Below are 13,763 nucleotides of genomic sequence, written 5' to 3'. Positions count from 1 at the left end.
ACATTTTTTTGGGCACCCTTCCACTGCTGCTCAATAAGGGAATACAAAGAATTGAGTGTAAAAAAAAATAGTCTTCGCTTTGGAAGCTTTCCATTTGGTTTGTTTAATTTGGATTCCGATGTCTTGTGTCAACTTGAGGTTAGATTTTGAATGTACTTACAGTATCTGTAGAATATCTACTCAACAAGCGCTGCTAATGGAAAGGCAGTGTATGTGTTGTAATGTACTTGATTTAATATGAACATCATAAATTATCATAGAAAATACATGAGGTTTTCTTCATTTGCATGCTTTCATATTCAAGCGGTGCTATGTTGATCATAATGTCAGACTAATGGCCAATGACATTATCAATATTTGATGCAAACAAACCCCACACCATGCTCATACCATGGCATAATATGTACATGCAGCATATGGAGCTTCAAAATAAAAACACTTTGATGTAACCAAAATTAATTAAAGTGGGGTTTTATATACTGTATGTATTTTAATACCGTACATTGTCAACACTCATATCACCTTTAACCCCTGCATCCCGATATCAACATATTGACAAGCATCATGCACTTGCAAGCCTGACCTGACCTACTTGAAAATTAGTATGGTCTTTATATCCTCTTTCGCTCCAAACAGACAAAACATCTCCACAGATGAAAATGGTTTCCCATACCTTTAGCAATCATTTGCACTGTGATGGCAGCCATGTTAATCCACTGTTGATCTACCCCGCGGATCAAGATGCTCCAAAATCAATGATGCCACAAAGGCTGTGCCTTCTGGTCTTCATCAGAGCCTTTGCATCTTTCACAGTTAATGCAGCTTGATACTGTGATCATTTACTGTCAAAGGGACGTAGAAGGGATCTGCAAATCACCATAACCGGAGAAGAGAAGAGAATATATATATTTAGAAACAATATCCCGTCATTGTGCAGTACATAATGATAACATTTACTCAATGTGAATCCTGGGAGAGGCAACAATACCTTCATGCATGCAGATGTACCCCCTACAGGCTGTGATTAGCATTGCAGATGATATTGCAGCGATGGCTTGGTAACAACTTGGTAAAACAGAATGATTTTAGCATTCCTAAAATATTGTCTTGGCTGCACAATAGCCTTTTTGTGAGTGCTTGTTTTCTGCGTTCAAACTGAATGTTATTCGATGCACAATACCCTGCGAATGCCCGTTTCTCAGTACTGTATTCACTCATTCGTATCATTCTTCGACACCTAGCTGCATTGTTGCACATGCTTGTCTTTCAGTGTATCTTTTTGGCCGTCAATAGCCATCACTCTGAAAGCTTTTTCCTCAGTATTTGCACAACAGTGCTTGTCTCTTAGCATTTCTATATTTTCTGACGAGCAATAGTATTATTATGAATGCTTGTTTTCCTGCATTCACACAATAACGCTTATGTCTTAGCATTCTAACAATAAATCTTGTTGTGTACGATAATTCATATGACTGCTCGACTCGCAACATTGATGCACATTTGCATTACGGTGTGAATGTTTCCTTTGTTATACACTCCTAAATCAAAAATTTAAGACCTGCTGAGAAATTGCAAGAATTTACATTTTGCACTCTTGGCTCTTAAACCCCCCGAAACCCCCCGAAACCCCCCTAAAATAGAAATAAAATGTCCAAAAATGAATAACTGCGCCATTCTTGTTAATCACCTCAAAAATGTGTTTGGGCATGCTCGATGCCAGTGTTTCCAGGAGGTTAGTGGGAATGTTGCTCCAGTTGGTGAAGATGGCTTCACGGAGGGCATCCACTGTCTGGAACTGATGTCCACTTTTGTAAATTTCCCTTGCCATTCATCCTTAAATGTTGTCAGTTGGATTTAGATCACGGAAACACGAAGGATAGCCCGAAAGAGTGACGTTATTCCTCTGGAAGAAGTCCTTGTCAGGCGGGCATTGTGAGCTGCAGCGTTGTCCTGTTGAAAAAGCCAGTCATTACCACACAGATGAGGGCCTTCAGTCATGCAACATCTCAACATAACCAGCTGCTGTTTGACGCCCCTGCACAACCTGAAGCTCCATTGTTCCATTGAAGGATCATGATGCCGCCCCCTCCACTGTGCCGTGTGAGAAACATCTCAGATGGGATCTCCTTGTCATGCCAGTAACATCGGAAGCCATCAGGACCGTCAAGGTTACATTTTTTTCTCATCAGATTACAACTTTCTTCCACCTGTCAATGTCATTTCACTTTGCTCTCGCACAAATTTGAAATGGGCAATTTCGCTGCATTGAAGGAGATGAGGCCTTTGAAGACATTTTTTGCTCTTAAAACCCTTCTCTCGCAGAAGCTGTTGGTCATTGGACTGCACTCGGCACCAGTAACAACCGTCGTTTGGGTGAGGATCGTCCCGTGTCTTGACGGACACACAGCATTTCTAGAAATATTGTTTCTTTGCATTTGCACAGTTGACGTCAATGCATAGCCTCTCAGCATTCACACAGATTTAAAAAAAAATACTTTCCGGTGGCAGTAAAACAGATGAGTTGTTTTACTGTTTATTTTCCCCCTTTTTCCCTCCACTTTTGTCCCAACTAGTTTTCACTGCAACAATAAATGCATGAAGCTTAATTCCAGTCCACATTTTGTGTGCTGCTTTGCATTGCCTGCGCATCTGATGTACAGTGACTCCACACAGCTCAGTCTCTCCCCTCCTTACTCTCTCACACAGCATTTGCACTTGAACGCAGCACGCCGGGCTCCGTCTGCTGCTGGCTGAGACAAGTTGACAAAAGACAGCGGGAAATAAGCACTCGTCTCTGGATCCATGTGGCATCTCCATGCGAGCCATCCCTCTTGCGGTTCATGGGGGGTCTCTTAATGAGTCACCCTCTGCTGCCTTTTAAAGACCATTTTTCCTCCTCGGGGAAATGTGCAGCTTGGCATTAATTGAGTAAAGGTCTAAGACGTCAAGTGCAGGTGGCTCCCCTCACAGGGGCGGTTGTTGTTTTTAAACACTACAGAGAAGCTTCTGGATCTTCGTCCAAGTCCACAATGCTCAGACTGGAGACTCTCGTTTGCACTTTTTCTGCGCTGTGCATCGCAGCCAAAGCAGAGCTGAAAGCGCGGAATTGCAGCGAGGTGAGGGAGGCTTTTGCAGCCAAGGGCTTCAGCTTCGTGCACGTTCCTCTCCAGGAGATCCCAGGTAAGCTTCCACCTGCCTTTTAAATGCACCACCAGTGCTGGTTTATGAGTGAAAAACGTTCGCATTGTGTTATTGTTCTGAGGGGAGCAACCACTTGTTCAATTTCCAAGGGCAATACCAAAGTTTAAACACAAAACTGCCAAAAACAATCACAGTGAAGTAGACTACCATTACAGGTTAAAAAGGGGAAGAGGGAAAACAAATAGTAGCAATCATATTACAAATAAAAAGTATGTGAAAAAACTTTTAATATTACAACAATGACCTAAAAATGGATGAAAAAGGTTTAATAAAGGAGGAAAAAGAAAGACAAGAAGAAAAATGACATACTATTCCAATCACGTCTCATTTTTGCAAGAACAAGTCCTAATATTACAAGTTAAATTACTATTGCATGAAAAATCCATAAAATTGAAAAACAAATCCCAATTTGACAAGAAAAAATCAGTACTGTACTCCTGAGTAGAACATCTGTGGACTGACCGTACGGGTTATAAAGTGGATGTGTTAGACTTTTCCCAGATTTGAAAATAGTATGTATATCCATCCATCCATTTTCTACACCGCTTCTCCTCATTAGGGTCGCGGGAACATGCTGGAGCCTATCCCAGCTGACTTCGGGCGACAGGTGGGGTACACCCTGGACAGCCAATCGCAGTGCACATATAGACAAACAACCATTCACACTCACATTCATACCTATGGACAATTTAGAGTCTCCAATGAACCTAACATGCATGTTTTTGGAATGTGGGAGGAAACCGGAGTACCCGTAGAAAACACACGTGCACACGGGAAGAACATGCAAACTCCACACAGAAATGCCCAAGGGAGAATTGAACCCAGGTCTTCCCGATCTTCAGGCTATATATATATATACACTTATATACAGAATTATGTGAATATAGTTATGAGAAGGATTTGAATTTTACAGAAGCAAAGTTGTCATAGATTACGAAAAAGGTCAAATTTTATATGTTAAAAAGTTATAATAAATGTAATATTTGAATATATATATATACTGTATATATATATATATACACTGTATGGTATTTAACTGACGGTTAAGTTTAGGTTTGTGTGGGAATTTTGATATCCACCCTGTCGGGGTGAGTCTGAAGGCTGGGCCCAGGATGCAGAGATGAGGTGATGCTGGAGATTAGCATTCTTTATCGCGCCAAAGGTCAAAAGACCAGTAGGGAAAAAAAAGTCGTAGACAACGGGAATGGGAGGCGAAACTCCACATCCAAGTACAAACTGGTTGGTGGGCCGAAGAACTGTGGTGAGCAGCAAGTGGGCCCAGGTGTGTCTTGTGGTTCCACCCAGGACTCAGAACGGAAGAGACTGGAACAACAAAAGGAAGCAGTTGAGGGCAGCACAACAAAATAACACACATAAAGGGGGGTGGAACGTGACATGCTCGTCAAAATTGCAACTTTATTCTCGTAAGATTCCGACTTTTTATTCTATAATATGTACAGTCCTCCCTCGCCACTTTGCGCTTCGAATTATGCGGCTTCACTCTATCACGGTTTATCAAAAATATGTTATTAATTAATAAATCATGCTGTTCCGTATGATTAAATGAAGTAAAGTCCAAATTTAAAGCATTCAAAAAACACATTCAAAGATGTTGATGTTATGTACAGTAGTATTCTACGCTGGTCACGAGGTGTCAGTACTGTTCGGTGAGACACACAAGCACCAGACTTGGTTGCCGGAACAACGGCTTTTTATCGCAGGTTTGACTTATTTCACAAAACACGGGCTACTGTTGCGGCCGTAATCCATGCCAAGATGCAACTCCACTCTGAATCCTCAGCGTCACTTCCTGTCCGCCCCTCTCTCAGCTTCCCAGGGAACGTATTGGGTAATACGAGTGTAAAGGTGACAATAGGGGTGTTATTTCATGTCTAGAGGGCTCTAATAATGTTAAAGAACGTCGTAAACAGGTTTTCCATGTTCTAACTATACCGACATATTTGATTTATAAATGGGGAATTATACTTTGTGGGAATTCACTCATCACGGTCGGATTAGGAACAAATTCACCATGATAAATGAGGAATTACTGTAACTTTATGTCTTGTCATACCATAACTTTATTCTCTAACTTGTCTTTCTCGTAATTTTACCATGGCTTTTTCATTTCATTCTGGCCTTAATGCTCATTGGTAGATGTTAGAGGTCAACATTTCCATCTTTATGTCCTTAAATAAAACATGCCAGTTAATTATGTACCCCATGAGCTGCTCTACACGATGATAACAATATTTAATCCCAATGTGAAGAGTCCCTCCAGGCAGGAAGGCAGGCAGCGCGGTGAGCTGGCCTGCTGCTCGTTCCATGCAAAAGCGTGCATAGATAATGGATGATGAATGAATGGTCAGATAAGCAGATTAACTCCAGTCCGATAGCCAACATTTAGCAACATTGAGGTGGAACTGCGGCTTCCACTCGGTTAAGTGTCTCTGACCACAAGGGACTCTTTCCACATGATTAAAAATCCCATAAAATGCAATTAAAGCATGTGTCACAGCCAATTATACTCTATAGCTGACTGATGGACTGACTGTGCGGGTTATAAAGTGGATGTGTTAGACTTTTCCCAGACTTGGAAATAATATTTTTAGATATTTAAATATACAGGATTACGGTTGCATACGTTTTCAAAGTCTATGCTGTCAATGAACAGTGTGAGTTGGGTCAGCTCCAACTTCCCAGCATGTGCCGTAATAGATAAAATACACACCACTGCTGGCACATGACGCCCATTTCCGTGTGTTTTTTTGTTTTTTTTGTCCAGGAGCAATGAAAAACGTTTTCACAGTGCCATATTTCATAGAAAACACACGACAAATGCCTGTTATTAGACACTTTTAGTACCAGAAATCCATCTTTGCACAGCCAACGCTGTATGTCGTATGCTTTCACAGGAGACGTACATGAATGTCCGTATCCAAAAGAGAACACGTGTACTTGTCATAATGGCTTTCTATCGGGAAGGGATGCTCGACCGTCTAGTGAATCTTCACCTGTCTGCGATTCAGAGACCATGGCTGTCTGTAGCAGATGTATTTGGTAATCTTGGCGATCAATAAAGATACAGTACATGTTGTTATTGAACATGCTTTCATTGGCTGTGTAGCTACACACACATGTAATGTACACACACACACACACACAGCTGGTCCTGGGGATACATACATTTCGTTCCTAGACTGGGAAGTAAATTGGATCTTATACTTAAATTATACCTAAATTAACTCCTAAATCACTCTTATTGTATACAGAACACATGAAGGACATACTGTAAATTACAGTAATAAAACAGTAAATACAAACATTAAATGAAACAGTAATAAAAATACAAGCACTACCAACCTTTCCATCTCAATACTAAGACCACTACACTGCTTGATTATTACTGTCGCGTTTAGAGCATCAGCGACCTGCTGTTAGATATGTGTACTGTGAATGTGTACTTTGTGACTGCCGAATGTCTGTGAATGTGACATGTGTCCTGCCTCCGTGTGTGGCTGCTTGCGGAGTGGACAGTTGAGTTTGCTGATGTTGTTTTGGCGTGGCTCGACGGACCACAGCCTTCTTTGTTTTTGCAAAAACGAGATAAAACAGAACTACACGACCACAAAACTTTAAAATACTTTTGTCAAGAAAGAGCACATTACATTTTGTTAGTGAAGGTGCCAAGCAATATATACAGTAATCCCTCGTTTATCCCGGTTAATTGGTTGCAGACCTGACTGTGACAAGTGAATTTCTTTCCTTCTTTACAAATGAAATATTTTCGTAGCTATGGCTTAGAAAACCCGTTTACGACCTTCTAAATACATTTCTTAACATTATTAGAGCCATCTAGGCATGAAATAACACCCATATAGTCACCTTTACACTCGTATTACACAATATAGTAGATATAATCAGAGAAAATAAGCCATTGAAGACAGTTTACCTTGTCGGGGAGCAGAATCGATGGCGGACAGGAAGTGACGTCGGGGGTTCAGAGTTGAGTTTTAGCTTGTTGTGGGCTATGCCCGCAACACTAAACTGTGTTATTATTATTATTAATGTGCCTGTTGTGAGATACAACAACAAGGAACTACACAATGTGTTTGAGTCTATATTATTTTTATTCCTATTTATGTCTTAAATGGCTTATTTTCTGTTATTTTGTCTACTATATTGGGTAATATGAGTGTAAAGGTGTTGTTATTTCATGTCTAGAGAGCTCTAATAATGTTAAAACCTGTATTTAGAAGGTGATAACAAGTTTTCTTTTCTCCAAGTAGATTGACTGGTTTTGATTTGTAAATAAGGAATCATACTTCACGGATATTCACTTATCACAGTCAGGTCTGGAGCTATATAGCAACAGCTATAAACGAGGGACTACTGTATTACCTGAACAAAAACAAACTATGACAATGGCATGTGTTAAGGAAAATGTAATAATATTTCAAGAACATTTTTTTATCGGAATAAAATCGAAATGTTATGTAAATAAAGTTGTATTATAACAAGTTAAGATGTTTACGAGAAAATATTATATTATAATATAAATACAATATTAAAGATATTGCAAGAAAAAGTTTTAGTCAGTTGTGATAGTTGTAATTTTACTTGGTGGATGAAGTAACAATGTTAGTTTTCAGGTTTAGCTAACAGTGTTAGTTATCAGAAAACAAAACAACAGCTACATAACAGGTTTGTCAGCATCATTAACATTGCATGTGACAAAAACAACTAATTAAATTTGGGTGCAAATCCAAATATACTCTATGTGCTACCTCATTTTGTAGTCTGCTCATATTGGGGCCAAGTGGGGCAGTGACCCACCAGGTCCAGCAGATGGGGCTGCGGGGAAAAACTGAAATAACATGCCCTAATTCTGATCAAAAACAGACGCCGGCTCATTTAGTACGCCGAGCCAAAAGAACAGGCTCCGAAATTCCATCACTGTATTATATATGATGATAGACGTGTGGCTAAATAAGGTGTTTTTAGCAAAGCAATTCTACCATTTTCAAATAAAATGAAAAACAGTCCAGCACTAAATTGCTTTACTTCTTGTGCCATTTCCTGCTAAATTCTACCGACAACAATTAACATTGTGTGAATGCGGGAAATATCATAATTCAGATTATCTATCATTGCTGACCATTTTGCAATTGTTGCATTAGTTGGCACGACTAAACATGGTAACAAACATCTGCTGACAGTGCAATCGGGGGAACGTTGGTCACGCGTCCAAACAGAACACAGCTGTGTTGGGGGAGGGGAAATTAAACTCTCAGCGGTTAAGCATAAAGGTGAGTTTGCACTAGAAGGGATAGTTTCATCTAAAAATCTTGGCACGGGTCACCGTAACCGAGCGTTTCACCCTGCATCAGCAAAAGTGTCTCACGAGCGAGGAGTTTTTGTGAGCCAAGTCGGCCAGGACGAGGGTTTGAGACATAGCATAGGTTGCTTTAAATTATATCCAACATGGGACGTGTTTGGTTGAACAGTTTAACTACACTCTACGGACACAACGTTAGGTACACCTGCACAATCAAAAATTCTGTCTTTACAAAGATTATAATTACATAACTAGATGATTTCAATGTCTGAAGATATTGCGTGTGAATGCCCAAACCTAATGAGGTGGAGGGAAAAGAGAAATGAGCCAAAAAAGGAATAATAAAAGGAAAAAAAAGGAATACAAATTATATGTGACGTATAAGAGTATTCAAGACTATGACATCGTGAAAGACAAAAAACTGGATGTATGATGTTTGTTAAATGTTATAGGTTAAATGTATGATAAATGTTATAGCTAGCCTTAATGAATTGATAGAATTGGTTGAAAAATGTTGAAGTACTTGCGTAATTAAGATCAAAGGAATATCCTTAAGTTAATTAGTTTTCTGGAAAAATGGGAATTTTGGTAAAAATGTGAAATTTTTATTTGATTTGATATTGGAATTGTTGGAATTGGTTGAAAAACGTTGAAGTAGTAGAGTAATTAAGATCAAAGGAAATTACAGAAATTAAGATCAAAGGAAAAGTGAGAATGTCGGAAAAACACTGGAATTTTTGGAATGTTAATTTGAAGTCCTGTATGTGTGGAATGGTTTCATGGTGGAATGGTTTGAATCGGTTGAGGAATGTGCGAATGGTGGAAGTTTGAAAAATGTCCCATTCATTTTCAATGGGAAAAATTCTGTGGAATTTTTGGATTTTTGGAAAATCCGGGAATTAAAAAAAGAAACTGAAATGGTCGCATAGGATTCCCGAACGAGCTGAACGATTTGATGCTTGAATGGTGTGATTCGGTTGAAAAATGAAGGAGAAGTTAGTGGACAAAAAAACAGCGGAATAAATTGTGGAGAAACTTATTTGTGCCCTGAGAGCATCCACACAATTTTAAAGATGATGTAATGATATTTTACATCACAAAACACTATACAACTGTAGAATCACTGAACATGCAACACACAAACACTGTAAATTCCAGACTATAAAACGCAACTTTATTTCACACGCTTTGAAACCTGCAGCTTAAACAATGATGTGGCTAATTTATGGCTAACAGAACTGCAATTCCCATGATGCTTAGAGCGGTTTTACGGTTTTCCAAAAATATATCAATGAACAAATCATGAACATGAACAAAATGGCTAAACGAACTAAAAATGCGAATATAAGGCATTCAAAAGACGCATTCAAAGACGTTGATGATATGTAGTACTCTACACTGGTCACTAGGTGTCAGTAATGTTACCGTAATGTTCGGTGAGACACACAAGCACCAGATTTGATCGCCGGGATAACAGGCTTTTATTGCAGGTTTGAATTATCTCCCAACAGGCACAATAATCCCTATTAAAAAATCCCTATTAAAAATAGGGGCTACTGTTGTGGCCGTAACCCAAGCCAAGCTGAAACTCAACTCTGAACCCTCAACGTCACTTCCTGTCCGCATTTCGCTTAACCCCCTGAGGGAAAAGATTTACAGCAACAAACACAAGCATGAGTCTTATTTATGTCTTAAATGTCTAATTGACTGTGATTGTGTCTGCTATACTGGGTAATATGAGTGTAAAGGTGACTATAGGGGTGTTATTTCATGTCTAGAGGGCTTTAATCATGGTAAAAAACATCTTTAGAACGTCGTAACTATGGAAATATAATGGAAATATTTGATGGATAAAAAGGGAATCCTACTTCACGGAAATTCACCTATCACGGTCGGGTCTGAAAACAATTAACCGCAAATGAGCCGCTACTGTGCACATAATGCAGTACATATTTTAAAATAACGTATCCATTATTTATTAAATATGTAATTTGTGACGACTATATTAAAACATATACAAATGGATGTCATTAGTGTGTGTAGGTGTACCTAATGTTATGGCTGGTAAGCGTATGACATGTCGTCGAGTCATACAGGCCTATCAGAAAAGAACACGGTGTTGTGCAATAAATAACACATCTGAATGTCATAGAGATGCAGATGCAGGTTTTTACTATTGACTTTTTTTTCTCTTGCCAACACTTTTAAGCCAATAACGAGTCAAAACAGCTCAACATTTCTGGCAGCATTCTTCTTTTGCCATATGTAAATGCTAAACAAAGTATGTATAATCCTAGCTGGCACGTCTCTTCAGGCTGCCGTGAAGCAGGAAGTCAAGCTGCATATTTGATAAAAGGCCCACCTGTTCACTGATGCCTTGAATAACTAAGCGACTCACACCTTTCGGATTCGTGTCCCCGACATCACAACCAATCTCGGAGAAATGAGTGAACAATTTTATCTCTCATCTCCCAATGATGTCACCCGGCATAGACGTCGTTTGATCAGCTCCTTTTGAATGAGTCATAAGAGGCGATGCGTTATGAGCACCTCAGCAAATTCACATGAGATGGTCCTCGCCCTTGAGGCGTGCAACCTGTCTGCTTCTCACCTGCGCAAAGAGCAGTGGAGCTTAACTCAACTTAAAATGGAAGTCAATTGTAAAACATCCATAAGCGATGACAGTGCATCCTAATGAACCGCTGCGAGAATTGTGGGTTTTTGGAGAGTGATCGCTCCATACCGGAGCTACTATTCCAGCATCTGTAGATCCTCATGGCACCAACTAATCAACGCTGTCGGAGTCTGGCTCAGAGCTGCTGTCGCACTATATTAAGTCACGTAGGCAAATGGCAACCTTCACATGGCTGGTACAACCTCAGCGGTGCTTCTACTCTATGTCCATGAAACAGCAGAGCTTTTTCCATGCGCACTTTTATCTGCCTGCCTTCAGCTACCTTCTTCTGATGTACGCTGCCTTAAATGTCACACAGAAAATTAGAAGACACAAGGATATATGTTTTATATATGGCACAGACAGTTCCTTTCTGAATGTACCAGAGCCTACGCCAAAAAATACTCCATAGAAACACACACAAGTATAGTATATGCATGTTTTAATTGATTCATTAGTTAAAAAAAATACTATATAGTTAAAATATATTAAACATACAATATTAATGGACCCCGGTATATGAATTACCATAATAATAATGAGAGCTTTTTACTTTTTATTCTGTTGCCCTTTTCTAATAATTTTTCCTCATTGAGGTAGGAAGTGTATATAGATTTTTTTTAAATACAATCAACAAAAATATAAATTGAACAATTTAATTTTTGCTCCCATCTTTCATGAGCTGAACTCAAAGCTCTAAAACTGTTTCTATGTACACAAAAGGCCTATTTCTGTTTGTGTTAGTGAGCGCCTCTCCTTTGCCGAGATAATCCTTCCACCTCACAGGTGTGCCTTAGGCTGGCCACAATAAAAGGACACTCCAAAATGCGCAGTGTTATCTGATGTGACTTCCACTTGCGTCACGGAGTGCAACGAATTTCCTTTGCATAGAGTTGGTCAGTTGTGGATTGTTGGTCCACTCTTCAATGGCTGTGTGAAGTCGCTGGATACAGGCAGCAACTGGAACACGCTGTCGTATACGCCGATTCAGAGCATCCCAAACATGGAATGTTTTCAGCTTTCCAGGAATTGTGTACAGACCCTTGCAACATGGGGTCATGCATTGCCATTCTGCAATATGAGGTGATGGTCATGGATGAATGGCACAGCAATGGCTCTCGGCATCTCGTCACAGTGTTTTTGTGCTGTACGTCCAAAATGGCAGTAATAAAATGCACCAGTATTTGTTGTCCATAGCATACATCTGCCATACCGTAACCCCACCTCCACCATGGGCCACTCAATCTGCAGCGACATCCACAAAGCGCTCAACCACAGAAAGCCATCGCTGTCTGCCATCTGCCCTGTACGGTGAAAGCCGGGATTCATCTTTGAAGAGAAAACATCTCCAAAGTGCCAGACGCCAATGAACGTCCGCATTTGTGAACGAACTGCAGTCAGGTCGGGACCTCGATCAGGATGGCGAGCATGTGGATGAGCATGACGTTTGTACAGAAATTATTTGGTTCTGCAAACCGACTGTTGCATCAGATGTCCAGGTAGTCTCAGATGATCTTGGAGGTGAAGAAGATGGATGTGGAGGACCTGGGCTGGTGTGGTTACATGCGGTCTGCACTTATGAGGCTAACTGGATGTATGGATGTCATCCTATGTTTATCGCGACTGCCAGACCCGACTGTGATAAGTGAATTTCTGCGAAGTAGGATTCCTTATTTATAAATAGAATATTTTTGTATATATTAATATATACATATATAATATTTTGGATCATAGAAAGCCTGTTTACGACCTTCTAAATGCATTTTTTAAAAACATTATTAGAGCCCTCTGGACATTAAATAACACCCCTATAGTCACTTTTACACTCATATTACCCAATATAGTAGACATAAAATAATACATATAAGACATAAATAAGACATAATATAAAGTCATACACACACACCTGTTGCCGGGTCCGTGTATTATAATTGACTTTGGGCTTGCAAATTCCCACGTTCCCTGTTGTTTGGGCTTGTGTTCAGAGAGCTAGCTGCTTGTTTCTCTTGCGAGACCTAGTGTAATGGATGGCAGACAGTTTGGCTGTGCAAATGTACGTTAGTAAACATCACTCCCTGAACCCAGCCGTGCTGAGCGTCGAGTTGACAGTCTGGGCTTTTAGCTTGACGCTTTGCACTGTCATTCCGAAGATCCTGGGTCCGCGCGCTCAGTGGTGCACGGGGCTGGCTAAAGCCGGCAGGTTACAGGTGAGTGTAACGAATGCCAGTCAGTGTGGCTGTGCGAGTGTACGTTATTGGACTTCATCCCCTGAGCCTTAAGAGCATGTTTTCAACCTCAGCTTTCATGCAGTATTGTATTGAGCAGAATAATGATTCATGCGTTGATAGGACAACTTGCTAGTACGGTTCTTCTTCAGACAGCAAAATATTTTAAACAAAATCAACAGCATCTCTTCTGGTTGCGGCCAAGTATTGCATTCCATTTGGCTGGAAGGCTATAATTAATCAACATCTGTAAGGACAGTCTCTGCATGACTCTGTATCATTAACATAACATATCTTGACTTTGGCTACTCTGGTGGTTTTGCTT

At 40.0% G+C, this 13,763-nt stretch overlaps 1 protein-coding gene across 2 annotated transcripts in view; it reads left to right on the top strand.

The window, feature by feature from the left end:
- Positions 1–2,767: 2,767 nt before the first annotated feature.
- gpc6b (glypican 6b) overlaps positions 2,768–13,763 on the top strand; it is a 95,889-nt gene continuing 84,893 nt past the window's right edge. For both annotated transcript variants that reach the window (XM_054787069.1, XM_054787068.1), the window contains exon 1: positions 2,768–3,180. In XM_054787069.1, the coding sequence (XP_054643044.1) occupies positions 3,030–3,180 (151 nt within the window). In that variant the 5' untranslated portion in view covers positions 2,768–3,029. The remainder of the gene's footprint in view (positions 3,181–13,763) is intronic.

This window comes from Dunckerocampus dactyliophorus, chromosome 9, assembly GCF_027744805.1.
Source record: "Dunckerocampus dactyliophorus isolate RoL2022-P2 chromosome 9, RoL_Ddac_1.1, whole genome shotgun sequence".
In the NCBI taxonomy this organism is placed as follows: domain Eukaryota; kingdom Metazoa; phylum Chordata; class Actinopteri; order Syngnathiformes; family Syngnathidae; genus Dunckerocampus; species Dunckerocampus dactyliophorus.
Note: the sequence above shows the minus strand (reverse complement) of the source record. Positions and strands in the feature narration are given on the sequence as shown.